The sequence below is a fragment of the Hypanus sabinus genome, chromosome 25 (genome assembly GCF_030144855.1).
Source record: "Hypanus sabinus isolate sHypSab1 chromosome 25, sHypSab1.hap1, whole genome shotgun sequence".
In the NCBI taxonomy this organism is placed as follows: domain Eukaryota; kingdom Metazoa; phylum Chordata; class Chondrichthyes; order Myliobatiformes; family Dasyatidae; genus Hypanus; species Hypanus sabinus.
In genome coordinates, this window is record NC_082730.1 from 19,831,336 (window position 1) to 19,855,329 (window position 23,994).

The 23,994-nt window shown below is 40.6% G+C and overlaps 1 protein-coding gene across 1 annotated transcript in view; it reads left to right on the forward strand.

Annotated features, from left to right (window-relative positions):
* The window catches only part of tmcc2 (transmembrane and coiled-coil domain family 2), a 147,947-nt gene extending 124,445 nt beyond the window's left edge, over window positions 1-23,502 (forward strand). Inside the window, exons 5-6 of the mRNA XM_059950251.1 lie at window positions 13,190-13,325; window positions 17,615-23,502. Of these exons, the coding sequence (XP_059806234.1) occupies window positions 13,190-13,325; window positions 17,615-17,926 (448 nt within the window). The 3' untranslated portion in view covers window positions 17,927-23,502. The remainder of the gene's footprint in view (window positions 1-13,189; window positions 13,326-17,614) is intronic.
* The last annotated feature ends 492 nt before the right edge of the window (window positions 23,503-23,994 follow it).

Sequence of the window (23,994 nt, forward strand, 5' to 3'; positions counted from 1 at the left end):
ATTCCCTCCCCCTCCCCCTATCCCTATCCCAGGTCCCTCTCTGCCTCTCTCCCCTTTCAACTTTCTGCTTCTTTATCTCTGCAGTTCTTTCATGCTTATCCCCTCCTCCTCCCCCCTTTATCTCTCTGATTGGTTTTCCACCTGGCACCTCTAGGCCCTACCCCCTTCCCTATCTCTATTACTGGGCTTCGGCCCTCTCTTTCCCCCATTCCTGATGAAGGGTCTCGGCCCCAAACGTTGGCTACTCTTTTCTCACGGATGCTGCCTGACCTGCTGAGTTCTTCCAGCATTGTGTACGTATTCTTTGATCCACAGCATCTGCAGTTGTATTTTTGTGTAACAATTACTTTTTTTCTCCTTTGCACTTGTGTACTGGAAAAGACATTAAACAATCTTGAATTTTGAATAAAGGAAGACCAAAGTAAGCAAACTTGAAGGAAAATGGGGCACTATCCCCTGGAGTTCCAGTTGGGGTTCAACCAAGGGTTCCATTTGTGACTCCTAAAAATTAAGTTTGTCCTTTTAGATATTTTCATTAGTATATATGTTATGTTTCACCTGATTTGGTTTGTTATTTTATTTCTAATTACCAGATCTCACTGCCTACTTGTGAGATCACAGCTGTTTTTGATTACTTATTATCGCGTTGTCGTCAGGTTAGCCATTTTATTGTTTGTACATTTCATTTAGTTGAAAGCACTTTGTGAGAAGTTGAAGGAATTTTAATCAGTATTTCTATCTACCTGTCATGAGAACACAGAGAGGTATTGGCTTTTTACTCCGCTCCTTGTGTAGTATAAAGCATTGGTGAATAATGAAACTGCCTTCAAACTACAACTATGCCAGGACTGGAGTTTATCTATCTGTCTTAGCTTAAGAAAATGGGGAAGCTCTAGAACAAGGGCAGAATAATATAAAATTATAGGTTTAGATTGGAACATTAACAGATGGTTCAAAACCATGTTGGTCAGATTCAAAATGATAAGAGCAAGACCCGAACTATAAGGAAAGGCTTAAATTTGTAAGAGGTGGTTATGAGCTGGAGCTCATTGCCTGTGAAGGTCTTTGGAACAGAGGCAGTCAGGATACATCAGAGGAGAATAGGATAGGCATACAGAGGATATTTTCAGGTTTACATGAAACGATTGGGTGACAATACTAATTGGTTCCATTGTGCAAATGGACATTTATTCTGTAATAATAATTTGGAAATGTTTGCTGGTGTTTAGAGAAGAGGGGAAGTTGGAGTGAGACAAGGAACTACAGATTGTGCAGGAAGGAGAACTGGGTGATTTAATTTGTCACTTTTGTTATACTTTGAAATGGCTGATGGTGGAGCTGTTCACCATGTGTTTTCATAGTTTGTGCCACCATGATTTTAATCAGCTGCTTTAGTGTGCATTGCACGCCAAAGAGCACACAATACTCTTAGTTTTATGGCTCCATTCTTTTAATAGAACAAATTCTATTCAGACCCACAAGGTGTCTAGTAAACCAAACTGTCAATTTTTTTTATTCCACAACAACAATTTGCAGCCAATCTGTAACTACTCCTTCTGAACCTGTCATTGCCCTCACCCCACTTCATTTTTCCTTGCATTACCATCACTTCATTTAATTGCTCCCACTCTCCACTTTATTCTTTGCTTCCTTTCTTTTCCATGTTGAATGTTTCCAGGTTTCAGTAGAAGATCAACAACACTAACTGTGTTCCATTTCTCTTTCCTGAATGCCAATTGGTCTGCTGAAGGTGTGTTTTAATTCTGTAATTGTATTTTGCTATCCATCCATTCCATGTTATGCTTTATGGTGAATAAGTCCCCATGGCCAAATGAGATCTGTCCATCAATGTTACAGAAAATGGCTGAGGCCCCTGGTCAAGATTTTTGCATCTTCATTTGCTGATGGTGAGGAGGTTAGAAGTTAGCTAAGGGTGGAGGTTAGGTAAGGGTAGCAGGGATAAGCCAGGCAACTACTGCCTGGTGATCTTTAAACTAGTGGTAGGGAAGTTACTGGAGAAAATTCTCAGGATAGGATTTATTTCCATTTGGAAAAATGTGAGACCTCATCAGAGATGGTTAATGTAGGGGAAAATCCTTCGATTTCGTAGTTTAATTTTGAGGATGTAAGTAAGACGATAAATGAAGGTAGAGCAGCTATCAATATGAAGTTTAGCAAGACAGGATCCTGTATGGTTGGCTATCCAGAAGATTAGGTACATGGGGTCCAAGTGCTGCTGACTAATTGGATGCAAAATTGGCTTGGTAATTGGCGGGCAGAGGATGGTGATTGGAAGTCTGTGACCCCAGTACAGCAGGGATGAGGCTGGGACCCCTATTGTTTGTGATCAATATGGACAACTAGGGTGCCAATGTTGGAGGAACTATTATTAAGTTCAGAGATGACAGCAAAATTAGTAATGGTGTTGATATCAAGGAAGCTTGTTTGAAAATTCAACAGGATATAAATCAGATAAGTTGAGTGGACTGAGCTTAATCCAAACAAGAATGAGGTCATGCTTATTGGAAATTCAAATTCTGGTGACATACAGAGGAAGTGGCAGGAGCCTTAGGATTGTTAATGTACAGGGAGATCTTGGGTTTAAGCCCCTAGCTGACTGAAAGTGGGGGTGCTGAGGAAGGTTTTTACATGCTTACCTTCACAGACAGCCATCGAGTATGAGGATTGGAATGTCATGTTGCAACTGTGTCATACTTTGGTTGGATGCCACACTTACAGCAAGGATGTAGAAAGAGTACAGAAGAGATTCACCAGAATGTTGCCTGGGACAGTATTTTTTTTAGCCTGGTTTATTCTCACTGGAAAGAAGAAAGCTGTAGGGTGACCTCTTGGGGGATTATATAATTATGTGGGTGTAGATAAGGTGGATGTTCAATCTTCTTTCCCAGGACTGGGAGTCTAAAACCAGTGGGCACAAGCTTAAAGTGAGAAGGGAGGTAAAAGATACCTGAAGGGTAAATTTCTTAGCCAGAGGGAGGTGGCTATCTGGAGTAAGCAGCTCGAGTATGTAGTAGAGACATACACAATTATATTTAGTAATAATTTGGACCGATAATTAGAGAAGAAAGGGGAATAGAGATACAGGCGTAATGCAGGTCAGTGAAATCAGTGTAGATGGGCATCATGATTCGCATGGACGATGTGGCTGTAAAGGGCCTGTTTCTGTGCCATATGGTTTTCTGAATGTAAAAGTTGGGATGTTTATGTTGTAACTTTACAAACCACTGGTCAGACTGTACTTGGAGAACTGTATTCAGTCTGGTCATCACAATGCAGGAAGATGTGGTTATATTGGAGGGAGTTTAAATGTGGTTCACCAGGAGGTTGAAGGAGTTGACTTTGAACTTTTGAACTTTAATTTTGAGATTGGGTAGGCTTTTCCCCCCTGAAGCAAAGGTGGCAGAGAGTTAACCTGATAGATGAAATTATGCATACAGTAGGTTAGGTAGATAGAATCTTTTTTTCGCTCTCATAGCAGGGGGGTATCAAATACAAAAGAGCATAGGTTTAAGGTGAGAGAAATGAATTTTAAGGTAAAGAGTTTACACAGAGTGATGGATATCTGGAGAAGGTAGGTGGTGGATTCATATCTAATCTCTATATTTAAGAGACATGGTATCCATGTCCATAGGTGCCTCAAAATTGTCGTGCAAGTTGATAGAATCGTTAAGAAGGCGTATGGTGTGTGGACCTTCATTAGTCAGGTAAGTGAGTTCAAGAGCCATCAGCTGATATTGCAGCTCTATAAAACTCTGATTAAACCACACTTGGAATATTGTATTCAGTTCTGGTCACCTCTTTATAAGAAGAATGTGGAAGCTTTTAAAGGAGGTGCAGAGGAGATTTACCAGGAAGCTGCCTGGACTAAAGGGCATGTCTTATGAAGGTAGCTGAGCGAGCTTTTCTCTTTGGAGTGAAGGAAGTTGAGAGGTGACTTGATAGAGGTGTACAAGGTGATGAGGCATAGATTGAGTGGACAGCCAGTGCAGAAATGGGTATTTAAGGAATTCTTAGATAGACGCATGGATGATGGGAAAATGGAGGGCTGTGATCTCAGAGTAGTTTAGCACAATGTTGTGGGCCTTGGGGTCTGTAGTGTGCTGCAGTCTTCTATGTTCTAAACCTCTTCCTATCCATTCCTCTAACTTCATTGACATAACTTAAGACTTCCTTCTCTCTCATTTGTTTATCTTGTTTTCCTTTAAATGTATCCATTTGATTCCCTCAGCTAAGGTTTTCACACAGTGTGGTGGGTGGATGGAACATGATGCTGGAGAGTGCTGAGGCAGGTACATTAGAAGCATTTAAGAAATGTAAACACACACTTGTAGCATGGTATAGTGCTGTGTACTTAATATTTCAGTATTATTTGAATAATACGGTAAATATATTGTTTGATTAAGCATTTTTTATTTGTTTATAGAATTCATTATGGATTATATGAAAGAAGTATTTAAGTGGCATACATCATTACGCCATCATGTCATTTGTAAGAGGTTCACTAAGGTAAAACAAAGTAGACACATTTTCCCGGGCTCTCGTGTTCTTCTTTCAATTAAATTCCGGAGTTACAAAATACAACAAAAGGTTATGGAGAGAAGGCAGGAGAATGGGAATTCTAGGACAAGAGGACACGACTTCAGGATTGAAGGACATCCGTTTAGAACTGAGATGCGGAGAAATTACTTTAGTTAGAGGGTGGTAAATCTGTGGAATTTGTTGCCATGAGCAGCTGAGGAGGCCAAGCCATTAGGTGTATTTAAGGCAGAGATAGATAGGTTCTTGATTAGCCAGGGCATCAAAGGGTATGGGGTGAAAGCAGGGGAGTGGGGATGACTGGATCAGCCCACGATTGAATCTCAGACTCGATGGACCAAATGGCCTACTCCTGCTCTTAAATCTTGTGGTCTATGGTCTTATGAAAGAAAATTGAAGGACTCTGCTGGAGAGGGGAGTTAGATTGATACTGGAGTAGATTAAAAGTCAGCACACTATCATGAGCTGAAGGGTCTGTTCTGTGCTATAATGTTCTATATTCTATGTGACTGTTAGATAGCCAAGGAAGAGAAGGACATAGACCTAATGTGGGCAGAAGAATTTGTACAGATGGTCAGTGAGGTCAGTTGGAAGTGGTGAGCTTAATGAGCAGATTTCTGTGGTGTATGACTTTGACATAATCATAGACCTAATTTTAGTCAAATAAAGCTACTTGGATAAATTTGCAACAGCTTATTAGCTCATGCAAAGTTTCTTATTTAAATAAAACCTGTATCAACTGTAAAAATGAAAAGTTAACATCAATTGAGTTGCTATTATCAAATGACACCTGTGAGGCCCATATCTAGTTCGTAATTTGAAGCAATTCCCCGGATCTAATCATATTGGGTCAATAGCCAGTCCAAAACAGTTTATGGTTGCTGTGTACAGTGCCAAAGTGGATATTAATGTTATTAAATATGTTATAAAAACCTTTTAAAAATCCATTTGGCCACTTAATACTGAGTGCTGTCCCGGTAACTCAGAAGTTCAAAGCTCAACGGTTTGCACAGCTCCTTACTCTGACCTGTCATTTAAGGATAGTTGGATCCATGAAGTATTTTGACTACTATACAAAACTCCAGAGAATTGCAAGTTATAATGTGAATCCATTATGTTTTGGCTTTTAATCTGCAAATCTTGGATATAATGCATTCACTTGTATTAAATGAAAATATAAGCACAGAAACATGACCATGGTCTACTCGTACTCAAGAGGAGTTGGTGATTCAGCCTCTTGTGCTGTTAAACGATTCATGTTTTTTTGCGCTAACACCATATCCTTTGATTTCAAAGTTCAAAGTACATTTATAATTGAAGTATGTATACTATGTACAACCTTGAGATTCAGCTCCTTCCAGCCTTCTGAAAGGCAGCCACAAAGAAACCCAAAAAATGAAGAAATCATGCAAATAGTTAAAAAGTAAATAAATAGCACTGAGAGCTAAAGTTCACAAACGAGAGTCCACTGTCACAAAGCCAGTCATTGCTGCAGACAGCCCAGGACCCTGCTAGTTGCAGGCCGCAGCTTCATTTCAGTGCAGAGATGAGTGAACTGAGCAATGAGCTGAATGCTGGCCCATCCTTCGCCTCTGTCTCCAATGCCCCTACTTTTCAATCTAGCCTGGTGCTTAAATCAGAAAATATCGACTCGTCCCTTGCTCTTGCATCTTAATATCCAGAAGTCTTTCTGTCTTACATGTTCTTAGTGGTTGAGTCTTCACAGTCTTAGTTGGCCATTCAGAACTGAGATGAGAAGTTTTCTCACCCAGGCTCCATGCATCTTGAGACTGTGATCTCAGCACACTTCAACAGCGAAAGCATTGTCTCTAGATTTCCTGGCAGTCTCTATAGAACATTATCATTCTATATGCCAGATCTACCTTTCTCTTCTGTAGGTGAAACCCCAACACTTGCACCTAACCAACCCAGTCTCACCATTTAGTGCATGCCCTCTGCCATCAAACTTCTGAATAGTCTATGAATGCTACTTCATTATTTAACATTTGTACTCCTATATTTTTTATTTTTATAACTTGTAGTTTTTGTCTTGCCCTGGACTGCGGCCACAAAGCAACAAATTTCACAACATGAAGTATGTCAGTGATAATAAACCTGATTCAATCTTCTCAACAACTTTAAATTGCTCAGTGTTACCATTTCAGAGGATCCATCCTGGGTCCAGCATGTAAGAGCAACTACAAAGAAAGCACAACAGCACCTCTACTTCCTTAGAAGTTTGCATTGATTAGGCATCACCTTTAAAACTTTGACAAACTTCTATAGCTGTGTGGTGGAGAGTATAGTGAGTGATTGCATCGTATCCTAGTATGGAAACTCCAATACACTTGAATGGAAATGTCTACAAAATGTAGTGGATACGGTGGAGTCCATTACAGGTAAAGCCCTCCCACCACTGAGCATATCTACTGTATACTGAAAGCTGTCTGTCGCAGGAAAGCAGCATCCATCATCAAGGACCCCAATGACCCAGGCCATCCTCTCGTCTCGCTGCTGCCATCTGGAAGAAGGTAGAGGAGCCTCAGAACCCATACCACCAGGTTCAGGAACATTTATTGCCCCTCAATCAACAGGCTTTTGAAGCAGTGGGAATAACTTCACTTGACTTGCCCCACCACTGAACTCTATCTTTACATCTTATCATCTTGTACACCTCTATCAGTCTCAATCACCTCTATCCACCTCATTTACTTTTCTTTTTTCATTTGATATATCCATTCAAGGTTCTGTAGTCAGGGTTTGTTTCTGTCCACTCTGTTATCAATTTCTTTACTAAAATCTAAAATTTTCCCAACGTTCACACTTTTTACTGTTGTTTTGCAATATTATAAGCCTTTTCAATCCAATACTTTCTTGGCTAACTTCTCTCGTTAGCCATGAGTTTTCTAAGGTTTTTAAGCCTGAAAGATAAATTCTGTTTATTCTTTAAATGTGTTGCTGTTTAATATCTTGCTACTTAATGTCTCTTGCCTGCTTAATTTGCATAGTTTAGGTTCAAAAACCACGTTTCTAAACGAAGCTATATCACTTTGATATTTTTGAAAATTCCATCAATTTATGATCATTTTTCCTCAAGGCCCGTTAATCTTAATACATAATCTATAAAATAGCTTCCAGTCTCACAGGTTCCACCCCATACTGATCCAGTTGACCATCTCTTATGCACATAATGAGTTCATTCCACACAGTTACTGCTAATTTGATCCCAGGTTATGGTTGTTTTTAAACAGTCATCCCCGGTTTCACTCAAATTGCTGCTACACTCTTGTGTTTGTAGGTTCTATGCCTTCCTAATATACTCATTTTATCCATTCTCTTCCTGTACTCTCTGATTCATTTCCTCCCTTCTCCCTGATAGTTTGATAGACAGACTTATCTGCAACCTAGGTTGCTTGCTTGGGCACTGGTCCTAGGCTGATTCAACTGAACCTTTCCTCTCCCACTATTGAAACTAATGGTGGAAGAGAACACCAACTAAGAATGGGTGGTGGAGGTCTTCAGAGCTGTCTACCAGTCTCTTGCTCGCAGTTCCTGGAGGAAGGTCCCTGCATTTGAGGACTCTTTTTCCCCTTCTCGCTTGATGCTGTTGGAGGATTGTGCTCGAGTCCTAGCTCTTGGGCAAAATTTAATTGACGCGGTTTGTGGATTGGACTCTAGTTCACATTATGACGTGTTTCTGGTTTCTGGTCGCTCCATTTTTTTGTTGCTATTTCATTGGGACAACCTGCTGGTAACGAATGACATGCTGCTAGATTGAACTGAACTGAATATGCCTAGACCCAGCGACCCAGGGAATATTCAAAATCCGGATTCCAGCACCATCAACTCGGGTTCCAATGACCATGGACAGCTTCAAAGCGATTGCGCAACCACCGACTGCAACTCTAGCCTTGAACTCCAGGCCGGGTCTTCACATGCTGCGATTGTGACTCCCATCTCCCCTTCCCCCACTACCACTGTGCAATCCCCTCTCCCTCAGATCTCATCGTCAGCTCCTGGGCCCTCAGAGGCTCCACCTTCCTCTCGACCCCACCCTCCCCTCTCCACTGACACTACCAGCCTCCCTCCCCCCTCTGATCCCATCTCTCACCCATGCCGGGTCTTTATCATTCCCTCCGACCTTCAATTCTCTGAGGCAGAGCGCTCTGTCCTCAGTAAGGGCCTCAGCTTTGTCCCCCTTCGCCCACACCTCAGCGAGTTCTGCGTACACCATGACGCTGAACTCTTCTTCCACCAGCTCCGTCTCCGAGCTTACTTCTTCGACAAGGACTCTCCTACCCCCATCGATGATCCCTTCTCCCGTGTTCAACCCTCCTCCTCTTCATGGACACCCCGCTGTGGTCTTCTGCCTGCTCTGGATGTCTTTATTGCTAATTGCCGACAGGATATCAACCGTCTTGACTTCACCACACCCTGTTCCAATTCCAACCTCACTCCTTCCGAACGCTCTGCTCTCCGCTCCCTCCGCACCAATCCCAACCTCACTATAAAACCTGCTGATAAGGGGGAGCTGTTGTTGTCTGGTGTACTGACCTCTACCTGGCCGAGGCACAGCGACAACTCTCTGATACCTCCTCTTATTTACCCCTTGATCATGACCCCACTAAGGAGCACCAGGCCATTGTCTCCTATACCATTACCAGCCTTATCAGCTCTGGGGATCTCCCATCCTCTGCCACCAACCTCATAGTTCCCACACCCCGCACTTCCCGTTTCTACCTCCTACCCAAGATCCACAAACCAGCCTGTCCAGGTAGACCTATTGTCTCAGCTTGCTCCTGCCCCACTGAACTCATTTCTGCATACCTTGACACTGTCTTATCCCCTCTTGTTCAATCTCTTCCCACCTATGTTTGTGACACATCTCATGCTTTGAATTTTTTCAATGATTTTAAGTTCCCTGGCCCCCACCGTCTTATTTTCACCATGGATGTCCAGTCCCTATATACCTCCATCCCCCACCGAGATGGTCTCGAAGCTCTTCGGTTTTTTTTTGGATTCCAGACCTAACCAAATCCCCTCTACCACCACTCTCCTCTGTCTAGCGGAATTAGTTCTTACTCTCAATAATTTCTCCTTTGGCTTCTCCCACTTCCTCCAAACCAAGGGTGTAGCCATGGGCACCTGTATGGGTCCCAGTTATGCCTGCCTTTTTGTTGGCTTTGTGGAACAGACCATGTTCCAAGGCTATACCGGTATCCATCCCCCTCTTTTCCTTCGCTACATCGACGACTGCATTGGCGCTGCCTCTTGCACGCGTGCTGAGCTCGTCGACTTCCTTAACTTTGCCTCCAACTTTCACCCTGCCCTCAAATTTACCTGGTCCATTTCCGACACCTCCCTCCCCTTTCTTGATCTTTCTGTCTCCATCTCTGGAGACGGCTTATCTACTGATATCTACTCTCACGGCTACCTGGACTATTCCTCTTCCCACCCAGTCTCTTGCAAAAATGCTATCCCCTTCTCACAATTCCTCCGTCTCCGCTGCATCTGCTCTCAGGATGAGGCTTTTCATTCCAGGACAAAGGAGATGTCTTCCTTTTTTAAACAAAGGGGCTTCCCTTCATCCACCATCAACTCTGCTCTCAAATGCATCTCTCCCATTTCCCGCACATCTGCCCTCAGCCCATCCACCCGCCACCCCACTCGGGATAGGGTTCCCCTTGTCCTTACCTACCACCTCACCAGCCTCCAGGTCCAACGTATAATTCTCCGTAACTTCCGCCACCTCCAACAGGATCCCACTACCAAACACATTTTTCCCTCCCCCCCCCCTTCTGCTTTTCGCAGGGATCGCCCCCTACGCGACTCCCTTGTCCACTCGTCCCCCCCATCCCTTCCCACTGATCTCCCTCCTGGCACTTACCCTTGTAAACGGAACAAGTGCTACACCTGCCCTTATTCTTCCTCCCTCACCACCATTCAGGGCCCCAGACAGTCCTTCTAGTGAGGCGACACTTCACCTATGAGTCGGCTGGTGTGGTATACTGTGTCCGGTGCTCCCAATGTGGCTTTTTATATTTTGGTGAGACCTGACGCAGACTGCAAGACCGTTTTGTTGAACACCTACGCTCGGTGTGCCAGAAAAAGCAGGATCTCCCAGTGGCCACACATTTTAATTCCACGTCCCATTCCCATTCTGATATGTCTATCCATGGCCTCCTCTATTGTCAAAATGAATCCAAACTCAGGTTGGAGGAACAACACCTTATATATCGGCTGGGTAGCCTCCAACCTGATGGCATGAACATTGACTTCTCTAACTTCCGTTAATGCCCCTCCTCCCCTTCTTACCCCATCACTGACATATTTAGTTGTTTGCCTGTTCTCCATCTCCCTCTGGTGCTTCCCCTCCCGCTTTCTTTCTCCTGAGGCCTCCCTTCCCATGATCCTTTCCCTTCTCCAGCTCTGTATCACTTTCGCCAATCACCTTTCCAGCTCTTAGCTTCATGCCACCCCCTCCAGTCTTCTCCTATCATTTCGCATTTCCCCCCCCCCACCCCCCACTACTTTCAAATCTCTTACTATCTTTCCTTTCGGTTAGTCCTGACGAAGGGTCTCGGCCCGAAACGTCAACAGCGCTTCTCCCTATAGATGCTGCCTGGCCTGCTGTGTTCCACCAGCATTTTGTGTGTGTTGTAGTTTGAATTTCCAGCATCTGCAGATTTCCTCGTGTATGCCTAGACTCTTTCAATTTTGTATTTTATATTCTGTGTTTTTCCACTCATTTTTTGCTGTTTCTGCAATTTTGTTTTTTTAACACATGGGGGTGGGGTTTTCTTTGAATGGGTTTCATGGTTTTCTTTGTTTCATGGCTGTCTGTGGGAAGGCGAATCTCGGTTGTATACTGCATACAGACTTGGATGATAAATGTACTGTGAATTATTCAGTCTGAAAACAAACAAGATCAATAGTATCAAGAAATGTGGGGGAAATTACTGGATTCAATATTTAAAAGGTCAAATCTGAGATAACAGAATCAGAATCAAGTTTAATATCACTGGCATTTGTCGTGAAATTTGTTGCCTTTGCGGCAGCAGTACAACCCAAGACATAATAATTGAGGGGAAAACGTGTTATAGTAAGTTTATGTATTAAATAGTTAAATAAGTAGTGCAAAAATAGAAATAAAAAAAAGTTGTAAGGTAGTGTTTACAGGTTCAACGTCCATTCAGAAGTCGAATGGCAGATGGGAGTCATTGAGTGTGTGCCTTCAGGCTTCTGTACCTCCTTCCTGGTGGTAGCAATGAGAAAAAGGCATGACCTTGAGATTAGGGTGTCCTTAATGATGGACGCTGCCATTGAGGCATCGCTCCTTTAAGATGATGTTACGGAGGCTAGTGCCCATGATGGTGCTGACTAAGTTTACAAATCTCTGCAGATTATTTCGATCCTGTGCAATGGTCCCTCTAGCCCCCCCCCATACCAGACTGTGATGCAGCCAGTAAGAATGCTCTCCACGGTACATCTGTAAAAAAATTTGTAAGTGTCTTTGCTGACATACCAAATCTCCTCAATATAGCTGCTGTCTTGCCTTCTTTGTAGCTGCATCGATATGTTGGATTCAGGTTAGATCCTCAGAAATATTGACACCATGAACTTGAAATTGCTCACTCTTTCCACTCCTGATCCCTCTACGAGGACTGGTGTGTATACCTTCATTTTGCCCTTTCTGAAGTCAACAATTAGTTCTTTGGTTTCACTGAGGTTGAGTGCAAGATTGTTTTGCTGCAATACCACTCAACTAGTTGATATATCTCACTCCTGTATGTCCTCTCATCACCATCTGAAATTCTGCTAACAATAGTTGTATCGCCAGAAAATTTATAGTTGCCATTTGAGTGGTGTCTAGCCACACAGTTATGGGTGTAGAGAGAGAGTAGAGCAGTGGGCTAAGCACACATCCTTGAAGTGCACCAGTGTTTATTGTCAGCGAGGTCGAGATCTTATTTCTGGTCTTCATGGTCCTTCCTCAGGAAGCAATGAGCAAGAGGGGGAAAGAGACACCTTCCTCTGGCAACAGCAAGCAAGAGACTGATATTCAGTGCTGGTAAATGCTTGTCTTCTGCTTGCACCTCAATGATTTCAATCTTCCTTTTTTAATGGAGTCATTCAATGGTTAGCACCCTGTCTCTTGGCGTCTTGGCCTTGATGATGCACACTTCACCTGAATCCTCACCAAACGTGCTCGGAGACTGCAAAGCACTAGATCACTCAATCAGCCCAAAAACACACCACCAAATGCAGATCATAGGCTTCAACAGTAGCAGAACCACATTTGAAAGAAAAAGATGCAAAAGAAGAGAAAGAAGTATTTTTGTTAAACCGTCAGGAAGATGTTGCCCTTGGTTGCATTGTTTGCTGGCATTGTAAAAAATCCAGAAATAAGCATGTTATAATTCAAACAGGAAAATCACTGAGATAAATAGGAATGTACTGAGTTCATAATTTGTCCTGTTGTCCATATATTTTATAAATAGAAGAACTGGGCTTCCTAAAATCATCTTTTATCCTTTCCATGTGTTAGAATTTCTACTAAAAATACTGATTGTTCGCTTGTCTATGGAAAACCATGGTTGGTTACATTAATAATTTTAAACTTTTTGTCCAGGTATGAGCGTCTAGAAGAGCAGTTGAATGATCTGACAGAGCTTCATCAAAATGAAATGTCTAACCTGAAACAGGAACTTGCCAGTATGGAGGAAAAAGTGGCTTACCAGTCGGATGAGAGAGCCAGAGATATCCAGGTACACCTTCTAAGAAATAGATTTGGTTGGTGAATATATTTGCAATTGGGAAGCATAGTAGTGTAGATGTTAGCATAATGTTATTATAGTGCCTGCAACTTGGGTTCAATTCTGCCACTGCCTGTGAGGAGTTTGTACGTTCTCCTCTTGACCACCTGGGTGCTGCGGTTTCCTCCCACATTCCACAGGCAAACAGGTTGGTAGGTTAATTTGGTTGTGTGAGTGCAATTGAGCGCCAAGGACTCTTAAGCCCAGAAGGGCCTGTTACTGTGCTGTATCTCTAAATAAAATTAAAATTCTCCTTGGAGATTTTAAACATTTTTCTAATGGTGAGGTTCCCTTTAACAGGAAATAGATTTCACTTTGTTCATCACATAACCCTGAACCAAACTTACCTTTTTTTTAAAGCAATCTATTGAGTGGCATTAATGGGTGTACATATCTCCGGATCTCATTGTTTACTTCTCCCTCCCCATGTATGTAGATTAATTGTAGTAGTTTTAAGGTGTTTCTGAATATATCACTTTAGAATCTGTTTCACTATACACCAACAAAATCCATATCTCATTGATGGATTTTGACAGTAAATTTTGCTGGTGATTTTTTTTTTTGAAGAGTCACACTTAAAATGTGATTCTTTAATGTGAGACATTATCTTTAGTATGTGATCTTCAGTCGTTCCTTCTGGAGCAGTGTGTAAGCAGAATGAATAGGGCCAGGAAAAAGCTACATTGCAGTTGGATTTGAATTGCCATGTGATAGATTCTGCTGGTTCTCTGCTTTTCCAACTAATCTCTCTAATTTTAATAGTTCATGATCTCAAATATCTGCTGATTATAGTGTTAAATTTACCTGGTGACTGGAAAATACACTGCCCTGTGAAGGGAATTCCAAAGATTTAGTACACTGAGCAAAGGTACTCCTCAGTCCAACATGTTTGAACCTTTATCTTACAGCAATGAAAAAATATCCTTTCAGTTTATATCCTTTAAAGTACTTTCAAGATCAGTGACATCACCTTTAGTTTTTCTAAACTCCAGAGGAAATGGGCCCATTCTAATCAATCATGGAACACCCATCTCTTCCCAGAAATCGATATCATAAATTACTTTGTGATAGTACTGACAGCCCTGTTCTTTCAATGTGTAATATGTTTGCACATGGAATGAAAAGCCCTTTGTTGAAATCTTAGTAAAACCAGTTGCCATATTTCATTTATAAACTATTCTATCTTTTATCTTAATTTATTGCATTCCACCTCATTTCCTTTTGTTCACTATTTCTGCATATGTGCATGCAAACACTCCATCATTCCTATATTATTTATTGCTTTGGAGCTTTTCAAATATGCACTTATACTTATGATTTGGAGTGTCAAGTTTTTTTATTGCCTCCCACAGCTTCCTTCAGGTCCTGACTTGTTATGTAGCTTGACAAGCTTAAGAGTTCTTTGCAATCTGGCCCAAATGAGCTGTCTCTACATTTGAGTCTGTGCCAGGACTCTGAGCAGACCCTTTCAGTATGGTTGGATGACAGTAGAATATGATCCTAATGCCAGTGCGTGTGCTCAGGAGTTCTTTGTGGTGTGTGTTTCATGTAAGCATGTTTCTCTATGTTCATTGGAGATCCCTTATTGTAATTTCAGCTAATCATTTGAATTGACACAAATATAAAAAAAAATCTTATTGAATGCCTTATCATTATAAAGGGTGAAGTTATGATAGGCAGGGTTATATGAGCTAAAATTGTCTTCTCTTGTGTGTATGAAAATCAAAGGTTTAAATGAGTTGCTCATCATGATTAAAGGAGTTGAGGACCTATACCTGGGGTGTTGAGAAAATATTAGCGTAAACCTTAAAATTTAATGTCAAGCTGTCAAGAAGCACTTTACATAAAATTTATTGAAAATTTGAAACACTCTTCCCAGAGCTTGTTAAGGTTGTGCAGCATTTGAGCACTTAGTGAAATTGATATTGATGGATGGAGGCATTGGGTATGTGGAACCAAGACAGAGAATGGGAATTGAGATATGATCAATAGTAGTCTATCTGGAGGAGGAACTGAAGGCTTGCTTTTCATCAAATGTTCTTATAAAATATAAACTCTGTTGTGTGCATTAAGGAAGTAGAATTTAATCTCTATATTTCCCTGTGTAGTACATTCTTTATCAGGAGGGAGAATTACAGATAGAATTGTTTTCAGTTAGATTGTGCACTGTGTGTCCACATAAAACCTGGTGTTGGTGGGGGACAGTAGGCACAAATTAAGATAAGATATGTCAGGCAATTAGATGTGAAAAATTGTTGAAAATAAGAGCTGAAGAATGTCTGTGGTGTGAATGTGTGTGGGTGTAAGGGAGGCTCAGGATGTTCATATCAATTTTTGCTCAAACAGGCTTTGATGCGGTATATCCAAGATAATCTTGCACTACAAAATGTATTGTTCAACCAAGGATGTTCCCGATAAGTGCGACAATACTTGAATAGACACATTCCTGAACTGTCTGAACCAGTTCTGACTCATTCTAGGCTACTTTACATTTTCAACTGACCACACAACACTGTAGTCACAAATTCAGTCTTTAACCTTTCCAAGGACTGCAGATCTTTTGCGTTTTTTTGCATCCCAGATGTTTAACAGCTGCCAAAGTAATTTTCTTTCTTTTATCCATCCTTAAATATCCTTTTTTATTCTTGCTTCCAGTTTAGATTTTCAGTTAGTTCCTTCTGCCAATTTTGTAATCGCCATTCATTCCAGACTAAATTTTCAGGTTGATTTTCAAACTTCTAATTGATATTGGAAAGTGGAATCAAATAATGGTCTGAAGCTAGAAAAATTGCTTACTTATCTTAGCAAAACTGCTGGATACACATTTTTTTTTAAACTTGCAGATATTTTTGTTTTGTATCCTCTCTCCTTGCCATCAACTGGGCCGAAGAGGACGTTAATAAGATTTGAGTTTCTGCAAACCAGAATTCATTGTTAAATTTGCATTTTCCATCCATTCGTAAGTCATTTAGAATGAGATTGCAAGGTTAATTTTTATATTCGTTAGAGATTCCTTAAATGTTTGAAGATTTTTTAAAAAGCTGGTGATGAACAAGGCTGTGTTTTCTAATTTTGTTTTTCTTGTAAATTGCCTAATCATCAAAATAAGGGGTGTTGGTAATACAAAGACTTTCCAATGTTCCCAAAATTTCCAATCTATATACCAGTCTAAAGGTCTTTCATTTCTTGCATTTGTCCCTGCTTCTATCACTTCCTCTGGCAGCTCATCCACATACCCAGCAAACTCCAAATGGAAAAAATTGTCTCTCAATCCCCTTTATATCTTTTCTGCCTGTCTCTGTGTTTCTCAGTATCTCTGTGTGTCTCTGTCTCTGTACCACCACCCTCCTACCCCAGGAAACGGTCTGCGACAATGACCATCCATTTTGTTCATGATCTTAGATATATTATCTATAATTCATTTATTTCCTAAACTTAATTTCTGTAATATGGTACTGTGCATCTTTTGCTTTGTACTGATTACATCTCAGTTCCAGCCTTGCAGCAAAGATGCTTTCCACAGCAGCCATTCTATCTTGGATTGGATTCCTCGTTCAGTCTAGCCTCGTAGTAATCATAAAATCTCTCTTCACTGAGTCAGAATCAGGTTTAATATTACTAATATATGTTGTGAAATCTGTTGTTTTGCAGCAGCAGTGCAGTGCAATACATTAAAAATGCTATAAATTACAATAAGAAGTATATATTAGGAAATGAATTTAAATCAGTAGTGCAATAAGAGAGCAGGAGTAGTGAGGTAGGGTTCATGGGTTAGTTCGTGGTCTGTTCATAAGCCTGATGACAGAGGTGAACACGCTGTTGTTGAAACATTGACTGTTTCTTCAGGCTTCTGTACCTCCTCTGTGATGGTTGTAATAAGGAGAAAGCATGTCTGGGTAATGGGGGTTTTTAATGATGAATGCTGCTTTTTGAGGCATCACCTTTTGAAGACTCCTCTGTACTGGAGAGGCTAGTGCCCATGATGGAGCTGTTTGAGATTAGAACACTCTACAGCCTTTTCCAATCCTGTGTGATGGTCCCTCCATACCAGACAGTAATGCAACCAGTTAAAATGCTCTCCACTGCACATCTTTAGAAACTTGTTTTGTCTTTGGTGACATATCGAATCTCCTCAAACTCCTACTGAAATGTAGCCACTAATCTACCTTCTTTATAACTGCATCAATATGTTGGGCCCAGGATAGATCTTCACTGTATTCTCTTTTGTTTGTCTCCGACAGGAAGCTCTGGAGTCGTGTCTTACCCGGATTACCAAGTTGGAACTTCAGCAGCAACAGCAGCAGGTGGTGCAGCTGGAAGGTGTGGAGAACGCTAATGCACGGGCACTTCTGGGCAAATTCATCAATGTCATCCTAGCACTCATGGCTGTCATATTGGTGTTCGTCTCCACTATTGCCAACTTCATCACTCCCCTCATGAAGACACGGTTCCGGGTTCTAAGCACACTACTACTAGTGCTGTTCCTTGTTTCTCTGTGGAAGCAATGGGACAATATTGTATACTTCTCAGAACAGATCTGGTTGCCCAGTTGATCTCGATACATTTGATAACCAGCGGATGGCGCAGTTTTTTTTTAAACAAGGTTTTTGGAACTTGTTAATTTTCTCTTCTCGTCCACTGCCTTTGCCACTTCTCATTGAAAACATGTTCAGTTTATGGGCACGTGCAACTGTGCAATTTGTGACAAGATGAAGCCCAGACAAAAGGCAGAAGACAGCTGATCAAACCACTCCTTTTTTGTAGAAGGTTTTAAACGAAAAGGGTCTGAGAAATTGTTTGCACATACACTGATGCAAACAATGAAGGAATGCAATATGAGGAAGACATTGCTCTTACTGTACTGTACCATTTCAGTATTTTTTTTTGTTTTCTTGTTAACTTATAACAAATATTTAATTTTTTTGAGGGAGGAGCAGGGAGAGAAAATGTATTGTTTGCGTGAGTGCTTATATATTTATTATAACTAATATACATTCGATTATATAACAAAAATGGTTTGCAAAATCACTTAAACTTAATCACATTGCACATTCCTGTTTATGTGAAGCAATCTGTGAAACTCGTTCAAGTTAATTTCTAAGGCACTTGGTGGAGAACTGTCAGAGATAATTTTGTTAGACAGCTCAAGTAACCGGTGAAGGAAATTTCATTTGGGAATGTTTGCAATGAAGAAATGGTTAGAATATTGGAGGAAAATTCTTAGCTGCTCTTGGCAATGCATTACTCCTGCAATGGACCATTTCTTTTAGTTTAAATTTTCCAGCGTTGCATTCTTCTCAATATACTTGTTTGCTGCTGCCAGTGATCTGTGGTGCACTGGCTCTAAATGAAATGGTAAGCGGGTGCATTACGGAATATTGAACGTAGGAAGTCTAAGGATCTCTCTTCAGTAGGAAGTAGGTACATTTATAACGTTGAAAAACATTTGAGTGTGTCTTTAGGAATTAAGACCATCATGGTAAATGCTACTAATTAAATTATTTACATTTTTAAATGCATTTAAGTACGATAGTTTATTGCACTTTGTTCTCCCCACTAATACATAGCATTTGATCTGTTAACTAAGCAGTGGCTTTGCCCTGTGACCATACTGAATCCAGTGCTTAAAAGCAAGAGGAACTTGTTGGGATAGATATTAAAATTGCACAAGGTAGATTCCATCCCTCTCCCATGCTGCAACAATGCCATATTGTTGAAGAGTATGTTGGAGGGTGGGGTGGGGGGGGGGGGTGTGTGTGTGTGTGTGTTTCTCTCGAGAACTTCATCAGAACATAGTGATTTTTTCCAACCTTTTTCTTTGACATTGTTTTAAAAAATATTTTTATTTGTAAGCAGCATTTGGAGGAAGAACAGAAGAGTATTTCCCTCCCCAAAGCAGCAACTAAATAAACAATACCTGATAGATCAAATGTTTATCAATGTTGATCACCTTTTTGCTTTCTACTCCTTTATCCTCTTATTTTCACAGACCATTGTGAACAAAGGATGAACAAATGCCTTAATGGATTGCTTATTTTATATCAATAAACATGAAGTGAGGAACTCTCTGCAACACTGTAAGGGAGAGGTCCAGTTGAAACACTGTAAGAAGGAAATCGTGGCACAAACCTACACAGCAAGCAAAATCATTACGTGTAGGCCATAAAATGGGCTGCAGAACAATCACATGGCTGTTTCTCATTAAAAGTAAGCAGATTCTAAATCAAACCACCAGCCATACATTTGGTGAAGAAAGTGCTTCTGCCATTTTAATCTCATCCAACTATGTGGAGGTCACTTATTTGCCCTATTTCACATCTTCTATCCTGGTGATCTATGGTTTTATTGATGTTTAATGCTGACTCTCACAATTCTAATGAGTGTTTGAAGCAAGCATTGTTTGTACAATGGCACATTGGATGGAGTGAGGGAGGGCAGCTGTGATAAGATTCCTCCATCACATAATTGATAGTGAGATGTAAGTATCAATAACTGTTAGATGGAATGCAGGGGGAAGATTTCCCAAAGACTACCACATCTCAACACTTGCTTTTCTGCTTTAGTTAGAACATGCAGCCTGTCTGCTAGTGCCAGATGTGGTTAAGATGGTAGTAATGTTACTTGAGTCAGTGCACATGGAGACAGTGTGGCATTGTTGAAGACCTGTCAGCTCATGTTGCTGGGCATGAGCAAGTTTATATCACACATTCAGGAGGAAGTAGAGATGTTTTCCTACTATCCTAGCCGACATTAAGTAGCATTAGAAAAGCTAATTTTCTGCCTGCTATCAAATTGCAGTTTACAGTTCAGTTTGCAAGATGTCTGCTGAGTTTCCTTTATTTTTATAAGTATTTCTACAGTTTTATTACTTCATCTGTATGAAGGGCACTGTGAAAATGCAATCTTGCACAAAAGGCATTGTCAAGCTGAGTACTAATTTGATAAGATATGTTAATTTAACAGTCCAGAGTTACTGGAACTAGATGTATAGGCTCACTGGCCTGAAAATCAATGGGATTGGAAGTAATTTGCTGGAATCTGCCTGGGCTGTGGTCATGGTTATTATGAAGGCTCACTGTGCAAATATATTAGACAGTACTGCTCGTGACTCAAATAAAGGAGAAGGTCCCAGATTTATTTGTCAAATTGTAGCGGCAAGGGTGGTAGGAAGACACACATTGGCTTCAGTTGGGGAAGGGAAATCAGATATGGTTCTGTCTGCTGACCCATATTTAACAACTTCTGCATGTGTTCACATGCTGAGGTCGAGTGAGGCTCCATTGGGCTAAATCCACAACTGAGCAGCATTCCTGGTGCACAAGAAGGACCGCTTGAGCAAGGTAGAGAGTGAAACTGCGTCAAAGCAAAGAGTCTACGTTAAGCAGGGAAGCAGAGAGAGAGAGAGAAACTTTTGAAAATGGGAATTAAATAGTGTACTTGTATTGCAATTAAACCTAATCACAGCATATTTGCTGCTAGTATAATGTGTGAGGATGTGGTGTCAGCGGGATCTAACTAATCCATCAGTAATACACTTTGTATAACAGGAAGGGCGATATTGCAAGGTAATATGCTGTTAACACAGTTGAAGTTCTCACCATTTAGGAAGGGATGTGCTTTCCTGTATGGGAACATCACGAGGAAGTAGGAGTGTGCAGCATGAAGGTCATTTTCAAATCTCCAGTGTAACAAGACATCTTTTAATATATAAAAAAATAAAATGATATAGGGGTGTTTACTTTCTAATTTGCTTGACACAGATTTATAATGTTTATTTTTCCAGTTTTATTTCCCAGATGTACATTTATTAGGGAAGCTGATTTTGTAAACTATGCTATACCATTGCCCTCCTGACAACAATGGTATTAAAAAAACTTCTGATAAGAAGGTTTATAATATGACAAGTTTACCTGGGTGTTTCCATCAATAATGGGCATAGGGATTTGTATTGAAAACTTAAGGACAAACTTAAAATATGGATTGGATTATGCTTGAATGGCTTGGTCTATTTACCATCATTCCCAACACCATGGGACAGTGATCAGTGAAATACATTAAAATAATTCAGAATAATGTTCAAGTCAATAGATTACTGGAACTAAGAATTACAAGTAGGTTGTATAAAATAAGATGATCACTGACCCACTTATTCATGTGAATAATTACTAGTCCTAAAGGACCATGATTTAAAACTTGGTATTTGGTTTTGTTAGTTTGAAACTAGCAAATCTCTCCTTTCTCTTCAGGTGCCAAGAGTCTAGTCCGTAGCCCCTCACGTTACATTCCTTATGATTATATTTAAACCAATGAACCAGTTACCTGGTAAATTGTTGTGCATGATGGAAATCTGAAGCAGAAATAGAAAATTTGGAAAAAGTATACTGGTCTGTCAGTCATCTCAGAAGTGAACAAACAAGTTAGATTCTGGGGCATGAAACCTTAAAATGTGAAGAATAAGTTGCAGTCTGGCATGTTAATAGCTTCAGAAAAATAGTGAAGGGGTGGAATATACATTCACAGGCAAACTGCATGAGGAAGTGTGATTGGAATATTAGAATAGATCTGTATTTTATCATTTCATTCCTGATGAGCCTCTAAATTTGTAAGTGTATATTTGTTCTTATGTCAACCCTTCCCACTTTTCTAATGGGTTTTCACATACTCCTTATGTCTTTGAAAAATAATCTACAGTATATTCAAAATGAAAAATCAATAAAAACATGTATGTTCTAAATTTTACCTACTCTCTCCAGGAAACTCCACAATTTTCTCTTTCTGATTAAGTTAGTTACTGGGATTTGGTTTTGAATCTTTCAGAAAATAGTGATTCGTGATAAAACTTCAGAAAATGAGAGGTTGTTGTAAAGTCCGTCATCGAAGCATCAAAGTGTCTGTGTAATTTGGTGTGTGATTCTAATTTTGCACAGAAGCAGCAAATGATGCTAGTAATTCAAATGCAAATACATTTTCACCGCAAATAGTATGCCGTGGATATGGTTATGAAGCTGGGTGAGAGCTAAGTGAACAGGAAAAGTGTCATGTTGTAATTGCAAATCTAAGAACTTTTGGGTGGATACTATTTCACAACTTTTGTATTTGCAATTTTGACACAGCCATTAAAATTTTCACATGTTGATAGTTATATAATGAAGTTTGTTAGACACAAAGTTAAAAACCAAAGTTTTCATTGTAGAAATGATTCCACGTTGGGGAAGATTTCTGCCATCACTTAGTGAACTTGTAAATATTTCCCACGTATGTGATTTTAAAAATTGCTCTATAATAATGGAATTCATTCCTCAAGTATCAGCCGCTAGACAAATAAGTTGATTGTTCACCTTTTCAAATTTAAGAGTATTGTACTTTGAAATTTACTGCCACTTCCTAAATGGAGCTGACCTTGAGGATCTTCAGCTCTTGCACCATCAAGCACTTTACACGGGCAGAATAGACCTTTGTAGTAATCTGTCAAAAAGAAATGCGCTATTACATTGGCGCGCAAATGCAGGAGGTAAGCGATCCTGGTTTGAGAGAATAGCCTCAGTGTGCTGTACTGTATTATCATTGTTGCACTGGACTATACTATGAAAAAACATGGCTAAGAGTTTGAATGCACAGGTCCTGATACTGCTCCATTTTACTGAAGCAAGCTGTCTTAATACGGTGGCAGACTGGTGGACCTTCAATTTTCGGGGGTCTGTTATGTCACTGGTTCTCTGAATGTCATGTTATTTATATTAAACAGTGTCACTAACAGAGGAAGAGCAGCGTGTCTACCATTGATTGCAACTTGTGTTATTAACATTTTACCTTAATGTGGAGAGAGAATAAGTTATGGATCACAATATAATGCCTAGTTTATTTTGTTAGTAGGAGTCTCTGGTAACTAACCAGAGTTAGTTATTTATGAGTGTATGAAAGAAAACCAGTCTTTCAACTGAAATAAAATGGATGGCTCCCTGCAAATGGTATGTTTTATATTTTTTACCTTTTATGCCTTATGAACTGGATCCCGATTCTCAGTTGAAAAGAGCTCACAATCAGCATGAACAGGAGATGGTGTTGGTACATTTTATTTCCTTCTTAGAGGATCATCACCTTGTTGTGCTGAAGAGGCTTGTGAATTTCTGAGGTCCCAAGAGCCATGGCGTCTGGTAGGTCCTGGTAGGGTCACCCACAGTGGTTAAATCAAGTGTGAGGTTCCAGACAAAGAGGAATCCAACTAAAACCTCCACAGTGGAGTTGGCAGAAGATGGCATATCGTAACGGCAGTGAAGTGGGAGGAAGGCTGCAGCAGTGAAGGGCCCCCAGTCGTCATGCATTCCATACTATCCTGACCTGTCAAAGACCATGCGGTGGCTGCCCATGTATCAGCCTTCACACTTAATATCACGCACAGGTGTTCTTCATTAATGGAATAGCCCCCCCCCCCCCCCCCCAGGAGAACGTCATACTGGATTTGAGTGTCACGTGACATTTTATTTCAGGTGCATCCCCAATCTGTGGTGGAAAAATGTGGTTTGCTTTATTTCAATGACCTTTGCTCCATGCCAGTGATTCTCTGTCCCTGCAAAAATTACAGAGATTAGGCATGATCAGTTTTCTGGCTGGACTAATGTTG